General features: G+C 37.7%; 2 protein-coding genes across 2 annotated transcripts in view; one reads left to right on the plus strand and one right to left on the minus strand.

Annotated features, from left to right (window-relative positions):
• Positions 1-3,937, plus strand: part of asic4b (acid-sensing (proton-gated) ion channel family member 4b) — a 28,437-nt gene extending 24,500 nt beyond the window's left edge. Inside the window, exons 7-10 of the mRNA XM_065240108.2 lie at positions 1,483-1,574; positions 2,298-2,377; positions 2,462-2,641; positions 3,386-3,937. Coding sequence (XP_065096180.1) covers positions 1,483-1,574; positions 2,298-2,377; positions 2,462-2,641; positions 3,386-3,490 — 457 coding nt within the window. The 3' untranslated portion in view covers positions 3,491-3,937. The remainder of the gene's footprint in view (positions 1-1,482; positions 1,575-2,297; positions 2,378-2,461; positions 2,642-3,385) is intronic.
• A 652-nt stretch (positions 3,938-4,589) lies between these two features.
• On the minus strand, positions 4,590-17,322 carry chpfb (chondroitin polymerizing factor b). Its single transcript, XM_065240107.2, has 4 exons — positions 16,877-17,322; positions 15,701-16,268; positions 8,496-8,678; positions 4,590-8,213 (listed from the first exon to the last, which is right to left on the minus strand). Exons 1-4 carry the CDS (start codon positions 17,176-17,178, stop codon positions 6,951-6,953), a joined length of 2,316 nt encoding a protein of 771 aa, XP_065096179.1. The 5' UTR covers positions 17,179-17,322; the 3' UTR covers positions 4,590-6,950.
• Between the last annotated feature and the right edge of the window lie 3,309 nt (positions 17,323-20,631).

Genomic DNA, 20,631 nt, shown 5'->3' on the forward strand with positions numbered 1-20,631 from the left:
TTTCAAATTATTTTCTTTACACTCAAAAAATGGTTGGTTGGGTAAAACATGGACAAGCTCAACCATTAGTTCAAATTAAACTAAAAAATGTCCACATTTGACCCAACCCACTGTAAAAAACAAAACTTTTTTCTAGGATTTACAATCATTTCAACTATCTTGACAAGTGATTAGTTGCTGTAACTGAATAAATCAAGTTGAATTTGCTTTATATGTCAACTTTATTTTATAAGTTACAGCAACTCATCACACGTCAATACAGTTAAAATGACTTGTAAATCAAAGTTGAATAAACTTAAAAATGCCAAACGACAAGTTAAAACAACCCTTTAAACCAACAGTTGCATTTTACCCAACCATGGATGGAACAACCCAGCATTTTTTAGAGAAGGGGTCTCCAACCTTTTTGTGAGCAAGGGCTACCACAATGGATGGCTACTTTTTGATGTAGTCTATTTAAAAAAAATGTTTTACTTGTTGATTTTATTTTTTTACTTGTTGATATGTTTGATCATTGTTTAAAATGTAAACATACATAAAAGAAGTCAAGCTTATAAAAATATGTAATAAATAAATATAAAAATTTAGTTTTTTTTTAGAATGTGCTTTGGCGTAGGGCTGTCACAATGATTAAATAATCGTCTCATCGCGATTGTTTGACCGCATCGCAAATGATTGCACATCTCTCTAAAAACACAAGGTGGAGCTGCAGCGCCTGTATAAATGAGACCGTATCTGACAAAGCCCCTCAATACAGTGGAAAAACAGCATGTAAAGAAATGCTGCAAAACTTTGAAAAGCAGTATGAACTGCCAGGTAAAACATACATTTCCAAAACAGTAATTCCAAATTTAGGGAAGTGAAGGATACTATTCTTAAGGATCCGTATGGAATAGATTTTTTGCAGCCACTATGTGGTCCAGTACTAATATGACCTTAGTAGGATTGGCTGCTAGGGTCTGTTCTGGTATAGTCAGTTTATTTTTATTGCATTTTTATTTTTAGTTATTTTTAACACTTTATTGTGTTTATTTCTTATGAAGAATTTTCAGTTTTTAAAATATATATTCATTAAATAATTACTTTTAAATATGTGTTATGTGTATTAATATTTACTGCAAGGTAAACCTTGCAAAATATTTAATTTAATAAATGTGTGAAAATTATTTCAATGAACAAACAAAAAATGAAATGCCAAAGCAATAAAACAGACAATCGTCATAATCGTCAAAGCCCTAAAACAGTCAGTTAACCATCATAATCATCACAATTTATTAGACAATTAACGGTCATCCAAATTTTATAAGCCCTACTTTGGCGGGCAACTCACAGACTCATTGCGGGCAACCTGGATTGTACTATATTTCGTTTCAATCCCTTTTCCCCATAATAATAATAATGAGCTGATTTCCATATTGTTGCCTGGAAGGAATTAAACCTTTGTACATGTTTTTATCATAACTTCTATTATTGAATTCACAGAGACAACTTTCTTATATTGGATATTTTCTTCGAAGCCCTAAACTATGAGACAATTGAACAGAAGAAAGCGTATGACATTGCCGGGCTGTTAGGTTTGTGAAATCCTCACACGACAAACATTTATTGTATTACACATCCAAATATTGCATGAGCAGGGCTGGACTAGGACAAAAATCGGCCCTGGCATTTTGGCACTACATAGGATCACAAATACCACCCATCTTTGTGCAACCTTGATTATGTATACCCACTTAAAGCCATATAATTATTAAGTGGAAAAGTATGAGACCTGACACGTGACATTAGCATAACATACAAGCACTGTAAAAGGCTTTGCAGATTTTTAAAAAATCTGCTAATTGTCTAACTAACCATTCTGACCACCTTATGATAACACCGAGACCTGAAAAATATTACAATGTAGTCGCATTCTCACGGCAGAGCCGCAAGTACAATTACAACTGGACTTAGCTGGTCAGGCTGAAAGACCAGCTGACCCACCAGCTTTGCCAGACTGGGAGAACCAGCTACTGCCACCTTATAGCAGCTAAAACCAGCTTTCTTGCAGCGTCATCAATTAATTAAGCAAATAAAGAAAGAAATGGCTATCAATGCGCAATGTACAAGTGTTATGGTCTGGTCAGACAAAAATTGTATGTGATGTATCAGCCCAAAGAATACGTCGGCCCACCAGGAAATTGCCCGGTCTGCCAGATGGCCAGTCCGCCCCTGTGCATGATACAAACAATATTTAGCATTTATGAAATAATTTATTTTCTGTGAAACACAAACTTTACATTGGCTTCTACTTCCAGGAGATATCGGCGGACAGATGGGGCTTTTCATTGGGGCCAGTATTCTAACTATACTGGAAATACTTGACTATATCTATGAGGTATTTTACTGTTTTTATAGAAGACATAAACACACACATACTGTACAGGTCTTTGCAATATACTTGTGACCTTTACATGTGTAGGTGATCAAATACAAAATCAAGCGACTTTTGAAACCAAAGACAAATCAGAAACAACAAAACCAACGAAACTTAATCCAAGAACAAATCCAGAGAACGAAAAACCTTCGAGAACAAAATCTGAGAGCCCATCTGACTACAGGAACTATTGCTACAGTCAGATTTGAAGAAGTTAAAGTCAAGGTGAGTCAGTGAAATTTAACAACGACTTATTAGACATTTTTTATAATGCTCTGCAGTATAATTCAAATTTTTGCAGAAATGGGCATGACTGAATTTTAACTCTTTCACCGCCATTGACGAGATATCACGTCAATTAAGAGAAAACGCAATGACGAGATTTTCCGTCTTTCCGCAATACCGCTATTATTCCGCAACTTTTTAAACCCGGAAGTATTGCCCTATGGCAAGCGGCTGCATGTCCGTGTCTGTTTTAAAGAATTCGCTCTAAATGGGATCTCTATGAAAAGTCCGTCACAAAAATGGAATTATCTCTGCTTTTTGCTCAAAATGTGGTGTTTTTGCAGAAACCTAACCATATTCAAAAGCTGATTACAAAAAAACCACTGAAGGTAGCATGAAACTTTTTTTTTTTTTTTTTGAAAGCAGAGGGTCTGTTCTTTCATTTGGTATATTGTATGTTTATATATTTAAAGAAGAACATTTTCTGGAAGGCATTAAACTTTGGTGAAAATCATGAAAAACGCTGGCGCTGGCTGGCAACTTTTTTTAAAAACGCTGGCGGTGAAAGAGTTAAAGAGTAATCTACCCACATACTTTGAAGTAAATAGATAAAAGTGGTCTTGTTTTACAGAAAACTATATATATTTTTTCTTAAAAAAATGAATGATGCAGTTTTGGACCACAGGCGGGTCCGCAGAGTTTAAAGAGTTAAACCGACATCCCTTGTGTATCGTTTGTCTGCAGGCAGCTAATGATGTAACAATGGCTCAACCACACAGTGCACATCCAACTTCAATATTACCAAACCATCATAATGCATCAGTGGTACATCAGGAATTCTCTTGCTAAGGGATGTCTCCTTCTCTCTGTTACTTTTTTCAAATCACTAAACTTTAAATTGAGATCATGAATACATTTATTTCTTTTTCACGAAGTAAAGCTACAGCCAAAGTCTGATCCAGGACCTCACGTGAAAAATTCACAATGCATCATGTTCTCATTGTTCCAGAAAAAAACAGAAGAAATCACACAATGTGTTTCACGTGCACTTTTGTTGCGTCAGATTTTCTGTTTTTGTATCATATCCATCTAGGTCAAGTTATTTTCCTGATCGCCTGGGTGAACCTGTAGCATGGATTTGAAATCGAGGAAAAATGAGGAGCTCAGATGCAAAACCCTCCAAGTGAAATCATGTTTTCTTGTAAATAAGCATTTTATATCAGACATGGATTCTGCCAACAAACCAGTATTTCTGAATAGCCTGAAGGCAGGGTTTAGCAGATATATATCTATGTTTATTACACGGCTCTCTGGAATGCTTGATTCTGATTGGTCAGTTGAGACATTTGCAGGTTCGTTCTTTTCGAATAATAACCGCTCCAAAATAATAACGTATAGCCGGACTACTTGCACGAGTAAAATCGTTCCGCGCCAATAAAGATCAATAAAGATTACTGTCTGTTTGGCGCCATCTTGTGACAAACACTCGACAACCACGACAAGACACAGAGAGCTTACTGAGACTGAACTTGACAAAATAGAGCATGACAGCTACGAAGCCAACACACAAAAAAATACAGAATGGCCATTAAAACTTCTCAAAGACTGGCTAAAAGAGAAAAAATGGAGACAAGTATGAAGCAGAGGATCTTAATAAGGTATTACGATCATTTTATGCATCTGTGCAAAGTTTCGCGGAAGGATAAAAATGTTAATTTAAAACAAATATGCCAATAAAATGTTTCAAATTCATATTCATGTCCAGTTTTTTTCTTATGTGGCAAGTAGCCGTGTAATAAGCGGGATAATGTAGAGGCAGCCGGTAGTTATTGGGAAATAAGCCCCTTCAGTGTGATACAAGACCCTCCGCTTCGCGTCGGGTCCTGATCACACTGTCGGGGCTTATTTCCCAATAACTACCGGCTGCCTCTACATTATCCCTTACATAATACGTTCAATATCATTATCTCATTTTTGACGGAGGTGGCAATTATCAGCTTTTGTATCTGAGCTCTTCAAATCTACCTTTCCCTTCACTAAATGACAGTCACAAGTTCAAACAGGGCTGAAAATTTCAAATGTTGAGTGCAGCTAAAGGTGGTTTCTTTGTGATTTTTCTGTGGTAATGTACTGTACAGTGCTTGAACCATTTCACCTCTTTCATTTCTTAAGACATCTCGAAAGGAGAACAGCTCAAATATGCCACTTGTCTCTTTTGTGAGTAGGTGTTATGTTCTATTCGGTCTTATGTAACGTTCGCATTGTGCTTTATAGTTCTTATAATGGAACTATGTTTGTCTGTTTTTTGGGGTTGAAAGACCACGCTAGAGCACAACGTTTGCTGAAATCATCTCTAGGTTAAATAAAAACTTTTGTATGAAAATGCATTTAAAATTTTTTATTTTGTATTCAAACACAAGCACATTCAAATAGAAACAGATACACTGGAAATTGCATTAACGTTTTGATTTATCATCATTTTGACCTTGGCCACAAATCTGACTGAGAAAATTCAGTCTGGAACTAGAAATGTATAAGACAGATTGTTGTGTATGAAAATGGTGAACTTTCACAATTGGCTTTACTGCCATCTAGCGGACATTAAAACAGTAAAACATCCAACAACAGGTTGACCATCCAAACTTCAATATGATGGCTTTACAATAAAAATAAGATTTAATAAGGATAGGAAATAAGAACGATCATATTTAAGATATGTAATAACAAACACTATAAACTGTTATTATTTTACACAGACACCATCTTAAAGGGATAGTTCACCTTAAAATGAAAATTCTGTCATTATTTACTCATCCTCGTGTTGTTCTAAACTTGTATGAATTTCTTTTTTTCTGATGAACACAAAAGAAGATATTTTGAGAAATGATGGTAAACACACAGCAGACTATTGACTTTCATAGTAGGAAAAATATTTTGGAAGTATTGTGATAAATGATGAAGAAAATATTTTGATAAATGATGGTATGCGCACAGTTAACATTACCCATTAAATTCCATCATATTTTTTTATTCCTACTATTGAAGTCAATGGTCACTATATGCTGTGTGTTTACCATCATTTCTCAAAATATCTTTTTTTGTGTTCACCAGAAAAAATAAATTCATACAGGTTTAGAACAAGAGTAAATAATGACAGAATTTTCATTTTAAGGTGAACTATCCTTTAAAAATCCTTTCTTAAAGGGACAGTTCACCCAAAAATGAAAATTCTGTTATCATCTACTCACCCTTATGTTGTTCTTTACCTGTTTGAGTTTCTTTATTCTGTTGAACACAAAATAAGTTTTTTTGATAAATAATGGTAACCATACCATTGACTTCCATAGTATTTATTTTCCTATATTGATATCAATGGCTACCATCAACCTATTTAATAAAATATCTTCATAAAAAACTCATACAGGTTTAGAACAACATGAGTGTGAGTAAATAATGACAGAATTTACAAATAAATTTGGGAAATTGATTTTGAAGTTACCATTTTTGTTAGCAGCATGGTGCATACTATAAACATCCGCATAAGTCTATAATCTCATTATGACATGTGAGAAACATCTTTTAAGAAACAGAACAAAGAAAATCAACCAAACAACTAAAACACGTGAAAGCATATGACATAAATACTTTTGGGTTTTGTGCAAAACAGTAAAGGTTTTTTGTATATTTTATAGCTTGGCTGCATAGTTGAGATGCATTTCACTGTGAAGGAGCAGATTTAAAGGCACAGATTCGTCCATAGACTTTATAGTTATGTTGCCCCAGACAGCCACAGCAACAGGGGAAAGGATGTGTGGGTGGAAAACTGGAATGCACTTCCAACATTGGGTGGATTCAGGCGACCGAAATAATGCAAAATCATTCAAGGAAATCGTTGCATACAATCGGCCCATTCTGAAAGGCTCAGTCTCGCTGTAAACACGTTTTATCTGCTGCCATTTTACTGCAATTTCTAAAAATATATATATTTACATTCTTATACTCGTCTCTACCACCAACTCCAAAAAGCAATTTGTCCCAAAAACAGTAGTAGAAAGAGTGCCACAATCCAAAGTTCCTCTTAAAATGACTGGGTGAAGTTGAGATAAGAGCATTTTTAGTGCATTATCCATTGCAATTCAAAGTGTATTTTTAAAGGTTTAGGGCCCTCTAAGATATTGAATCCAAAACCCCTTAAAAACAGCTAGTAGCCGATGAATAATCAGAACTTCTTAGTCTTAAGGGAACTTCTGATTGATAGACGTTGTAGATGAAACCAGCAGTTAGTCCACTATTGCATTTTGGGTGCTTCTCAGGTGCTATTACTTTGCTCTTGTTCAAATATTAGCATGGCAAGCTGGGAACGGGACCCCCGACCCTCCACTTTACTCTGAAGACATCGGTGAAACGAATCCTCGTTAAGCCGCGGATCGCAGGTCCGGTTGCGGTACGCCTGACGCAAAGCGGGCTCGACGGCACGGAATACATGTAGTCCTGAGTATTGCACAAACATGTCATATAAATCTAAATTCTCCATCAGCTCCTCATTTTCCTGCAAATCCCCAGTCATCCGTGTACGTGAAGACATGTAATCCGAGTTATAAAAGCACGCCTCATCAAACGTATAGCGGTCAAAGTGACCCGCTTCCTTGACCAGGTCAGGAGAGGCAGAGGGCGGCCTGTCCGGATAAGCAACATGGGGGTCGAAATCTTGGAAGTGGATGGGAAAGAAAGCCTGCCAGCCACTGATGGCATTCATACGACAGCGATTTAAGAACTCAGAGTTGAGTACCGTGTCGGCCGTGACGAGGAGGAAGAGCGTATCCACCGGGTGCTTCCTAGAAACGATGTCCAGGATATGCAGGACACCAGAACTCTCCGTTTTTATGCTTATCCATGACACTTTTACGTTGGGATATTTGTGCTCAACAGCTGCTACCTTGGCTTTGACATCTGCAAAGACATCATTTGTGCTCACTCTTAGAGCTTCGGCGGGTTCGTAGGCGAATAGCAAGTTAAGAATCGCATTTTCACCATTCTCAAACAGGTTCAAGGAACAGTGATCCAAGAAGCTCAGCGCTGCGTGCGACTCATAACTGGTCAGGGGAAGTAGAACGTGAACACGTGTAGCCTCGGTGACGTAAGGCATGGGGATAATCTCTACCTGGCTGAGGGGTCGGACAAGGTGTACGCGACGTGAAATAGATTTCTGATGGCCAGATTGAGTTGTGGCCTGGAACTGCAGGTCAAGGGTGTACTCCATGCCTCGTGTGTGGTCAAAGCGTCGGTAACCATTCACCAGCCGGGGATCGCTCAGTTGTACAACGGGGTTATATTTCTCGTTGAGTTCTGCCACGGCAACCTTGATGACGTCAGACACATCATCACGATCAGCACCAATCAGCTGACACTTGGGGGCGCCATCCACACAGGAGAAAAGGTGCTCTTCTGTAAAGTAGTCCCAACGCAGGACCTCAAAGCGACTCTTGGGTTCAAAGGGGGGTGAGATGCCGATGGGCCACAGAGTGCTTTTGTTTCCATCCACTGCCACTTCACTGACATTCTTGATCTCTGACTATGAGGCAAAGGTAAAAAAAACTATCATCAATGTATATAAATTAGGAGTGCAAGATTATTCATATTTTAACAATTGATCATGATTTATTGTGGTTAATTATTCATTGCCAATCTTAGCAAGTTAATAAGCAAAATTATCAACTTTACAAGCTATACATTTTTATCAGTACTTGAGTTCCCTGGGTTTTAATGGCCTTTTTGCTACACAACAATGCTACAGTATTAATACATACATGTATTGTGTTGTATGTACAGTATACATATAAAATATAGTACTAACCTGCAGTTTCTCAATTTCCTCATAGGTCCTCTGCAGTTCTATTTGGGAGAATTGTTTGTGAAGGCGGTAAATAAGTTCTGCACTGGTGACTGGATAAACAGTAAGTGCGTTTTGAAATCCATCGGTTTCCACTGTGAGAAGGTCCATATTATTTTCCAATGAAAAATAATTATAATTTAGCCCCTGTAAGTCAAAATAAAAGATAGATCAAAATAATGGATACAAATTAAAGGAACAGTATGCAGGATTGTGGCCAAAACTGGTATTGTAATAACAAAACTTGTGGCTAAAACTGGTATTGCAATCGCACAACTTGTGGCCAATACACAACATGACAACATAAACATCAGTTGAGGGCTGCAACTCCACTTTTTAAATGATAATATCCTGGCCGGACTGCTGTTGTCAGTGATATAAGTATTTGAAATGAAAATGATTTCTTAATGTCTAGTGACATATCAGGGCCATTTTATGATTAATTGATATACATTTCTTACATACTGTTCCTTTAAGGCTGCATGGTATTAAAGAAAATGTGATGTGCAATAACATGACAAGCACTACCAAAAATCCTGATATGCAATACAGTAATACTTTAAATAGTTATGTAGAAATATATAAATTATAGCCATTGGGCAATAAATCCTTTTAATCGACTAATAAATCTGTATGTTCCTTAGATTTGTGGTTTTTAATTGTTCTATATATATGGGACAGGTAGCAATAAGAGGCCAGAAAATTTAAATGTTCATATAAGGAACAGCTTAAGGACTAATTTGCAACTTATTAGGTCAATTGGCAACATGATTGGGTATAAAAAAGGCCTGTCAGAGTGGAGATGTCAAGATGGGCAGAGAATCACCAATTCCACCAATGCTGCGGCGAAAAATAGTTTTCTGAGTTTCTCGGAGAAAAATCGCAAAGAGTTTGAAGTTATCATCATCTACACTGCATAATATCATCCAAAGATTCAGAGAATCTGGAACAATCTCTGTGCGTAAGGGTCAAGGCTGGAAAACCATACTTGATGCCCGTGATCTTCGGGCTCTTAGACGGCACTGCATAACATACAGGAATGCTACTGTAATGAAAATCATACCATGGGCTCAGGAATACTTCCAGAAAACATTGTTGGTGAACACAATCCACCGTGCCATTTGCCGTTGCCGGCGTAAACTCTATGGGTCAAACAAGAAGCCATATCTAAACATGACCCAGAAGCGCAAGTGTTTTCTCTGGGCCAAGGCTCATTTAAAATGAACTTTGGCAAAGTGGAAAACTGTTCTGTGGTCAGACGAATCAAAATGTGAAGTTCTTTTTGGAAAACTGGGACGCCATTTCATCCGGACTAAAGAGGACAAGGACATCCCAAGTTGTTATTAACGCTCATTTCAGAAACCTGCATCTCTGATGGTTTGGGGTTGCATGAGTGCGTGTGGCATGGGCAGCTTACACATCTGGAAAGGCACCATTAATGCTGAAAGGTTTATCCAAGTTTTAGAGCAACATATTAGGGCTGCACGATTCGGAGAAAAAATCTAATTGCGATTTTTCTGATAAAAATTGCGATTCGCGATTTAAAGTGCGATTCATTAGTATATAATAAAAGAGCTACATCCAGGCTTGTTGTGGTGGTTTTAATAGCACCAAAGAAAGATGCTGTGCTACTGTTTATTTAAAACCTCTTAGACATTGTACCAAGTTGTCTGCAGGACTTTGCTCTTCTGCAGACAAACTTTTTTTTATCTAAGAACATTAAAATACAATTTAACAAAAATTTATTGAAAGTTTTATTTAAAATAACATATAGGCCAATGTATTTTGGCTGTCACTACAACATTGCTTCTGACAAGCAAATGTTTAGTTTTTTCTTTTAATCATAAGACTATACTCATCTTGTTTTACTTTTCAGGCATCTGTAATAAATGTAAATATATTAGTTATTAGAATCTATGATTTAACATAAGCAAAAAATACAAATAAAACACTGCACAGTCCTCACTGTACGATTTTAAATGTGGAGCTGCAGAAGCTTGTACAGTTAAGATTAAGGAGTGATTTTAATTTTTGGTGTGTAATAAACATTTCTGACACAGAAAGCACCAGGTTACTGTCTGTCACTTTAAGACACAAGACAGCTTTAAAACTGCTCTGCTTCAATATACTGATAAACATCCAGCTGTTTATGTTCACTTAGACAAGAAAGAAAACTTAAGTTTAGTGATCACGCGTGTGCTGACTGCTCTCTGTGTGCGCGCTTCATGAACCCTAGTGCCTGTAAATATTCAAAGCGGTGCAGATGTGCGCGTGCAAGAAAGTATAATGTACCTCTTTCGTCTGCTGTGTTCCGGGCTATAAACCTGCTTATAGTCTGATGAGGCGCTTGCCATTGTTTGCGATGCATGACGAGAAACGGACGTATATACACCTTTCTTTAAGTCCAACATTACACAAAAGGGAAATGTTTTCGCGCATTTCTGTCCTTTCATTTGCCGGTTAATGAGTTATAATGGGTTTTTAAAATGACTGAATCCAAAACCTGCCAACTTCATGACATTCCGCGTTGTGCAGTTAATTCCATTAGTATGCATTTCGCGATTCTGTTGGTGTTTTCCGCATCGCGGAAATCATATGGCCGTACACTTTGTTGAGGAGTTGAACTGCTGCTCGCTCATGTTTTCCTAATGGTGTTATCTGACGTGTAGTCAGCACCTCAGTGTTAATGCACTCTATTGGTTTAAACTGCATCAAACGTAAAATGCGCATGAAGCGAACTGTCAAAAACTGCGTACTAGATGATTGTTATATTTGATAGTTTTGAATCGAAAAAATCGCAGCTCTTGCGATTCGAAAATCGCATCCATTCACATCGCGATTTCGGTTCAAAAACGATTAATCGTGCAGCCCTACAACATATGCTCCGATTCAGACATTGTCTCTTTCAGGGAAGACCTTGCATTTTCCAACATGACAATGTCAGACCAATTACTGCATCGATTACAACGTCAAGACTGCGTAGAAGGAGGATCTGAGTACTGAAATGGCCAGCCTGCAGTCCAGATCTTTCACCCATAGAAAACATTTGGTGCATCATAAAGAGGAAGATGTGACAAAGAAGACCTAAGACAGTTGATCAACTAGAAGCCTGTTTCAGACAAGAATGGGACAACATTCCTATTCCTAAACATTGGTCCTCCTCCAGCTGTTCCTTATATGTACATTTAACTTTTCCGGCCTCTTATTGCTACCTGTCCCAACTTTTTTTGGAATGTGTAGCTCTCATGAAATCCAAAATGAGTCAATATTTGGCATGACATTTCAAAATGTCTCACTTCCTACATTTGATATGTTATCTATATTCTATTGTGAATAAAATATAAATTTATGAGATTTGTAAATTATTCCATTCATTTTTTATTCACAATTTCTACAGTGTCCCAACTTTTTCTGATTTGGGGTTGTAAATTCATAACATAAACAGTGCAAAAGGAGCATTGTTCACCTTAAACAATAAAATAGGCATATATTAATCATTTAAATTGAATATGTAAAATAAAAATAAATCAAACTGAATTAGCATCAACTTTAACACTAAACTTTTCTAAAGCTCCGGGTAAAAAAAAACTAGTTTAGCTAGAATGATCTTTTAATATTTTATAAACAGCGTTTACGCTGTTGTTACTTTAAATAAATGCATGCCAGGAATACCTAACAAGACGGGCTTTTGTAATATCTGCGCACATATTCGTAAAAAATAAGTTAATTAGAAACTCTGCATTGCCAGCTGGCGTTCTGTGCATGCGGGCACATGCCTATCAGCTCTCAGTGTGACAGCAACTTATTATTTCATAACTTCTTATTAATAGAAAAAGATGTTCTTTACATTCTTTATTTACTGTTTAACAAACTGCCCAGAAGCAGCGATTTAAGCAGCTGTATTGAGCACAATATATGGCCTGGATTCTATTGTTGGGTAAAAACTTTCTGTAATAGTTCAAATACTTACGGTGCCATCTCGTCATTTTGAGATCAGAGTGACCCAGGATGTTCTCTTTTAAGAAGTTGTTCATGCATAGATGTTGTGCTGCTGTGGTATGCCATTTCAGTTTTACACTGTGTGCAGAGCACCATTTAATTTGGTCTCTGCTTAAAGGGATAGTTTACTTTAAAATGAAAATTCTGTCATCATTTATTCCTCCTCATGTTGTTCTAAACCTGTATGAATTTCTTTTTTCTGATAAACACAAAATAAGATATTTTGAGAAATGATGGAAAACACACAGAAGATAGTGACCATTTAGTTCCATAGTAGGAAAAAAATATTTTGGAAATATTGTGATAAATGATGAAGAAAATATTTTGATAATTTCATAAATTCCATCTTTTTTATCCATGGCGCAGATGAGCATTTTGCGGTTCATGCGAATTTGCGGCTGACGCCCGAGTTGAAAAATTTGAACTCTGGCGGAATTTCGCGCCGCGTTAACCAATCAGGAGCCTGTTTGCTGCTGTGGTGGCAGCCCCGCCTGGAGTCACTCATTTAACCAACCCTTGATATTGTCCATGAGCAGTCACAGGTGCTATACGACACAAGTTCTTTTTTCTATAGGAGACAGGAATAAAAAGGACCTCGCTTGGAAGAGTGTCAGTGAGGACATTGGGCAACCTCGGAAGTTGTAATACACATTTCACTTTTGAGTCACGTGACGTTTATCGACCCGCGCCCCCTATAGTAAGGTTACCAAATACAAACTGGTAACTCTCTCGAAAAAATTGTCTTAAAAAGACAATAATATTGCCTATATGGCCATTATCTGGGGCAATTAACCAACTTATGAAAAGTATCTATCGTGACATGCCTAGCTGTTGCTGAAATGGTCTATAACAAACATAATCTTTCACAATCTTCCTGACAAGCTTCCACATGTCAGAGCACACACAAGCACTTCGTGTGCCAGTCTCTTTGCTAAAACTTTGACTTTACATAACATTTGGGAGTAATAATTCATTTGCAAACTATTGCGATTTGCACATTCCCATATGCGATATTTCCGATAATTTATTATTATCTACATTTATTGGGTTTTGCATCAGTAACATCTGGCACTAATAACACATTTATCGATCCCCACTGTTTCATGAACAGCACATCTGGGATCATTTGGGTGAGGAGACCCCTGCCATCTTTGCAGTAATTCTGTTGTAATTTGTTGTCATTATGCTTATTAACTTAACAGATCTCAGCAGGTCTGCAGCTGGCCTGCCGAGTACAGAACGTCATTTACTTTACATCTCAGCAGTGCTAAAACTTCTTTATTGAAGTAACTCTGGTGTTCGGACGGACAGTTACTCGCTTCACGTTGGATCTATACGGCATGCAAAGATCTGTGTGAAATACAGATGTTTTATGTTCATGTCACTGCGTTTCCCTCAATGTCCCAAACATCTGCAAACAATTCTAATGATATGTTACCCCTCCAAGAGACTGACAGTTCAGTTAAAGAGTTTTTTATAGGGATCTTTGAAGCAATCATTATACTCTTATTCTTCCCCTTTCAATAAATGTTTTATGTTAATAATGAAATAACTACTAAACACTAAATTTAGTTTAAAGGAAAACACCACTGTTTTTTAATATTTTACTATGTTCTTACCTTAACTTAGACGAATTAATACATACCTATATATTTTCAATGCGTGCACTTTTAATCTTTGTACAGCGCGTTGTAAATGTGTTAGCATTTAGCCTAGCCCCATTCATTTCTATGGCTCCAAACAGGGATGAATTTAGAAGCCACCAAAAACTTCCATGTTTTCCCTATTTAAAGCATGATACACGAAGTATGGGGGCACAAAATAAAACTTTTGTTTGGAGCCATAGGAATGAATGGGGCTAGGCTAAATGCTAACACATTCAAGAAACGATGTACAAAGATTAAAAGTGCACGCATTGAAAAAAGATAGGTATGTATTAATTCATCTAAGTTGAGGTAAAAGCATAATAAAATATTGAAAAACTGTGGTGTTTTCCCTTTAAAGATGTATTACGTATTATAAAAATATACAGATTGCATGAAACCTGAGTCCAAGCAGATTCAGCTTTTCGGGACCCAAAGGTCACTTCAACTGTCTAATCTTAATCATTAACACACTACTTGACTGTGACTGCTTATCACAGCACTTATGACACATTAACTAGCACATACTGTTTTATGTCGTCTCTAGTGCCGGATACATGCTTTGAGCATTTGCAGAACGTTTTCACATGACTGTGAGCTTGTCGGGGGTGCGTAAGTGTACCTGCCTCAGAGCTTGAAAAATACTGTGAACTATTGATCACTTGGGCTCCCTAATGCATTGAGGCCCTCAATACGAAACAGCGCACCCTCTCAATAAAGCATGGACTCTTGGGGAATGTGGTTTCCTGTCAAACTAGAGACCCAGGGTGAAAAATACAGTCATTTGTGACCAGCATAAACACAGGCACAGGCCTGTTTGTAGAGTTTTCTAGGATGATCTGTATATGGTTGAGGCCCTCAACCCCCCAAATCCCCCCTACCAACACCAACCCCCAACTCATTTAACCACAAAGCTCTCTCTGCCACATTTGCCTTGGGATAGATACTGTTTTAGCATGTGGCCAAGTGGAATCTCATGATGTAATAAATGTAAATGAATTACATGGCAGGATTGAAGCACATGAAATTGATAAATCGGTTGCATGAAACCAGCCAACACTGTTATAGTTAAATTTATATTTACACATTTTGCAGACACTTTATCGAGAGCTGCAGTGCACTTTTAAGTATAATTGTTTTTAATCAGTGTTATACTTGGGGTCGACCAATGACTTTGGTGTTCCAAGCATTGTGGTCTACCAACTGCGCTACAGGAACACTTTTTACTTTTATTACTGGTTGAATAATTGCCTTGGCCAATATATCAGCCCATATTTGGCACTGGCCAATAGATCTTTACATTTGGCTAGCAAATCTTTTATGCTACATCATAAAGTTTTGTGTAAGTGTAAGTTTTTGTGTGTTTGAGTCTTTTTAGATGCCAAGCTGCTGCTAACAAGTACATAATGCACAATAAATATTTAGTATCACCGATTTTCTGTTTGCCTCTCACTTACTTGAATAACATTTGTGTTACATCAGCCTTTTATCAGCAATAATGGCATCAGCCATTAAAAAACACATTACCTCATATTCCTCCACACAGTTGGTGCCAGTATAATCAATGATACAGCGACCGAGCCACTCATCAGGTTTGACGCTTATGATATCAGTCCTGCAGTGGTCCAAAAAAGGCTGGAGCTTCAGAAGTAATGCGCTGGACAGTAGAAATCCTGGTCCACCGTGGCAGTACCTCCCCTGTGTTTCACCTCCAATGAATTCACCTGGGTGACCCATGTAAAGCTGAAGGTCCATGCTCAGGTGGCTCACTAGGGTCTTAAGCCTTTCGGGCTGGGTATAGGTGTCATCCTGAGCAAGGTAGAACCAGTCATACTCAGCAACGTGGTGTTCTAGAAGATATCGAATGGATTGGTACATGTTTGGGACTGGACGTTCATCTTCGTGGGCAAGCACAAACATTCCATGAGGGAGTTTACGGTTGCGAGTGCCCGTGAAGAAGATTAGACGGCCATCCAGGTGGTGGTTTAGGGTCCGGTTGATGGCCACAGCTAACGTGCTCAGGGTGGCTTTGGACGTAAATATTGCAACAAAGAGACGCTCGTGAATTCCAAGCTCTGTGCTGGCATACTTGGCTCTAGGAAAAGATAAAGGATAAGTTACTAACTTGACAAAAATATTTAAAAAAGTATTAACAAAAAAAAGTTATTAGGCATTATATATTATTTCTCATGTAGTATTGATGTTTCGTTGGATGCAGTGGTCTACTGGTTTTAATAGTTGACAATGGTGGATTAGTAAAAACCAAAATGAGATTCACCCTGCTTTCTGCACTGTATTCAACAAGAACCTCGGCCTGACATCAGTGGAGACAGACATTACTCACTGTAATGCATTACTGATAAGCTGAAGGCTGATCCGTGATTGACGGATGCCACGCTTTGCGTGCCCTGATGACATCATTACGCAGCATAGTTTCAGGCTAGCTTTACTTGTCTGCCAGTCTTTACAAAAATACCGTAAGTAATAACTAATTATTTAAAATAATGAACCACCAGACCTCCTCCAATAAACCCTGTATGTTTATTTGGGTTTTTTTTAATAAGCATGTAACCGTAGTAACGAGCTTTCTGTTAAATCTGAAACCTGAGGTGATCGTGTTTGCAAAGCACTTACAATATTCCTCGCACGCTTTAAAATAACTAACCGACTCCACCTGAGATGGGCGAACTATGTTACACCTACCTGATAACTTTATTTGGAGGACCTTGTTGGGCAGGCTTGTTGTAAGGCACTATTCTTGGCTCAAATTCCCCTTCGGTATTTCCGTTGTCAGTAGTGCCAGTGGATATCGAACTAGGTTTCCGAGCCCCCTTCGAGATCCCGGGATGCGCTACGAGCATCTCGTCGGTGGCTCCCATCCAGTTGGAGTCGCAGGACTCATTCACCCAGGTGCCGCTTAGGAGGCTCAGAGTAAACCCTAGAGAGATGCCCACAATGATCGGCCCGGTCGGCCGGATAAGAGACATGAGCATTGAAACTCTCATGCTTTCGGTCGGCGCGAGCAAATGGTGTTCTTGTCCGCTCCTCTGTTGCGTACGATGGTGGATGCTTGCTTTCAGCAGTAAAACTCGTCAATAATGCCGCTCTCTCCTCACCTATGAAGAGAGACGCGACAGGCGTGTTCGACTTCATCCGTTGCGCAGACCGATCAGAGTATGACATCAAAGTACCGCGAGAACGACTCGAAAGCATCTCTTCCTCGCGTTGCTTTGATGTCATGAGCCGTTCTGTCTGCGTAACGTCGCAGGAAATCGAACACGCCTACGTCTCTGCTGCTTTCTGACGTGTCAACGTACAGACTCCGCCCTCTACGAACCAGACGTCAGTCAACGCAGAATCCAGAGCGCTGATTACTGCTATTGGATAGATGCAGGGGCGGAGGAGGGCCCATCTGCAAAACCGCAAACAGGCCAATTCTAACCTATCATTAGCGCCAATCTATAATTAAAGTGTAAAAAGTGAATTTTTGGTCGTTTGCCCTAGGATATTGCGAGGAAACACCTTTGTCCTGAGATGTTTAGAATTTTTCTTTGCCACACTAAAGGGGGAGCATTAAAAGTGTAAATGTAATGTTTTACGAGGTCACGTGAAGTCACGAAGGGGGCACAACGTGGTAATAACGAGACGCAGAAAAAAAGATATACAATATGTAATTATAATAATAGGCCTATAGCAGCCGACAGGTTGTAAAGAAAATATTTAGCGCGTCGACTTTAAACTTACAGACACATGGTGCTCTATACACACAAAATCACAGCTGAGTTATGTCTCTCTCTGTCATTGTACTTCCCCTCGAGCGCCACATCTGTTCCTTCTACTGCCTGTCTACATGAGATAAAAAAAATACTTTAAGCTGTGGTGTCTTCCCATTAGTGAGGAGACGCTATTCTCTTCACTTTTTATGTGTTAAGGATGAATTAGGCTACACTGCATGATTTTTAAAATCCAAAAAGATTTGAAACTACTAGACATTTTTGGTGAAACTGTCAATCCTAACTTTTTTACAGTCTATGATCCTAACACAACAAGCACATGCGCCCCCGTGTGGCTGGTGAGCTTACGCATTTTTATCTGCTACCATCACCATATGATCTATTAGAATAGCAGTCTATCAATAGCACAGGGTGAAATTCAGTCAAACTTTATTACTTTAATTCCTGGCCAAATGTGAAAACTGAAAACAATGGGAGCCATGTAATAGTTATGATTTTCACCATGTTGTAGAGAATAGGTAAGCAGCCTTAAACAGCCCCACACTGCATTCATGTTATCTAACTGTAAATAAGCCAACTACATAACAACAATTATATTAAACATATATTTTACATTTAACAATTTTAATTTATCAATTGAGTGCCCTTGTAAATATGCATTGGTGTTTTTCGACATTGTGCATTGTAATGTCAGCAGAAATTGAACTATATTGGAAAAGTAAAAAGTAGAACTTGACTATGCATTGCATCTAGTAAATTTATAGTAAATCTGACCTTTATATGTGCTAGCTATCCTTTATCAAAATATCTAAATTCTAATTTCGGGAGGAATTGCTTTAATGTAGCAATGGACCAGTTGAAAAGTTTTAAATAATTATTAGCATTAAGGATACTGTATTTAGAATTCTCCAAACCAATCCATAAATTAGCCTGATAAGAAAATCAAGAAGATTTGAAAGTAAAAGACTTTACAATGGACAGTGATTGTCCAGGCCTACGCAAGTAAGCCATCATAGTGTAGTGGCCCTGAGCCAGCCATTGTCCATTCACAGCTCTCAGTTTTCATCCAAACACTGAGGCTGTTTACTGTTTCTGAGATAAATGTAAGGAATGCATGTCAGAGTTTACTAAATAATGTCACCATGTCATCGCCTCCTTTGGAAAGCCCAGATCTAATGTGCCATATGAGGCTTCCTCACACACCAGTTAATATTCCAGGACCCTAAAAAGTGACTTTTATTGTGGACTTTTTTTTAGATTTAGGGTAAATTGTGTCTAATTACATATATAGATATGTGTTGTGTATGTTGTGAAGAAACATAATTTGTAACAAATTGATTTTGTGTAAATCAATAAAATGAAGAGCACCTATGGTCCGATTCACATTTTAACATTTCCTTTGTGTAAGAGTGTATTGGTACATGTTAACGATATGCAAAAGGTACATAGCCCCAAACGTCTCCAAACGCAAATCTCTTTTCTTGGACTTCTACAAACACATGGATTAGGCAACAGTTTACATGGGATTGGTGATGTAGACAAGAACGACATTATCATAAGTCCTTCCGCTTTGACTCACAGCCTGTAAATTAACTCCTGTTAGCAACCGAATCTTTCAAACAATGAGCGTCACATTTTCGGTTGACATCAGTTGTATTCAGGCCAATCACAATGTACAGATTAGCTGGCCAATCAGGGACACCTCGCTTTTCAAATCCGTGTGTTTCAGGAACAGAGTGAAATCTGGAGCTACATAAATGTATGGTATGTGGAAAATAATGTGTTTTTAAAGGGACACTTCACCCATTTGCATTAAGTTTTGTATACAGTAGTTAGAACCCTAGTCATGTTTTTGAATGGTCATGCACCATTTTCTCAGTTGCCGCTGATTCAGGAGAAATCTAGATTTCAGTGTTGCACTTCCTTCTTTCAATTATGTAAAAATCATCATTTTGCATCATTGAAAGCAGGAAGTCCAATATCTTTGTTGAGGGGGTGAGACCACAAACACCCCTTTTCTCTGTCAAATAGGCACCAGATTCTAAATGTATGTTACATTTCGACTACAAATATGACACACTTTCAATAAAGATTAATGTTTCTACGGCTAAACCATAAACCATGCGAACACATTGTATTATACTAAATACACAAAATAATGTTGTTTTTTAGCAATTAAATAGGTGCTCTTTAATATAAAAATACAGTAAAATAGTTACTGCTATAAATTGTTATTAATAAAAAGTGTGAATTCAACCCATTAAATTAAAAAAAAATTTTTTTACACGGATCTACATATTTACTGATATGAATGTCATTGATTATATCTGTAAAAATTAGAATATTGATCAAATGTATAGTGTCATGTCCTCTGTATCTTTATAATGTAAGTAAACTCAAATTAAATTCGCCGGCAAATAAAGTTTCTAAAATTTCTAAAATAAGATTTTTTTTATGTATATAAGGAAAATAAACATGTTTAAGACATGTATGCAGGTAACAACATTAGAGTGAGTAAATGATGACATACTTTAAATTTTTTGGGTGAACTATCCCTGAATTTTCATTAAAACAAGATAGATGCATAACACTATCATCTGCCAAAAGAGTCCATCCTTTTTACCATCTTTATATCATAAGCAAGATTTTAAACAGCCCATCTGAGATCTGCTTTGTTCCTAGTTTGTTGAGAGTTATGGAGATTTGGCACGGGCTTTTGAAATT

This window comes from Paramisgurnus dabryanus, chromosome 7 (genome assembly GCF_030506205.2).
Source record: "Paramisgurnus dabryanus chromosome 7, PD_genome_1.1, whole genome shotgun sequence".
NCBI lineage: Eukaryota > Metazoa > Chordata > Actinopteri > Cypriniformes > Cobitidae > Paramisgurnus > Paramisgurnus dabryanus.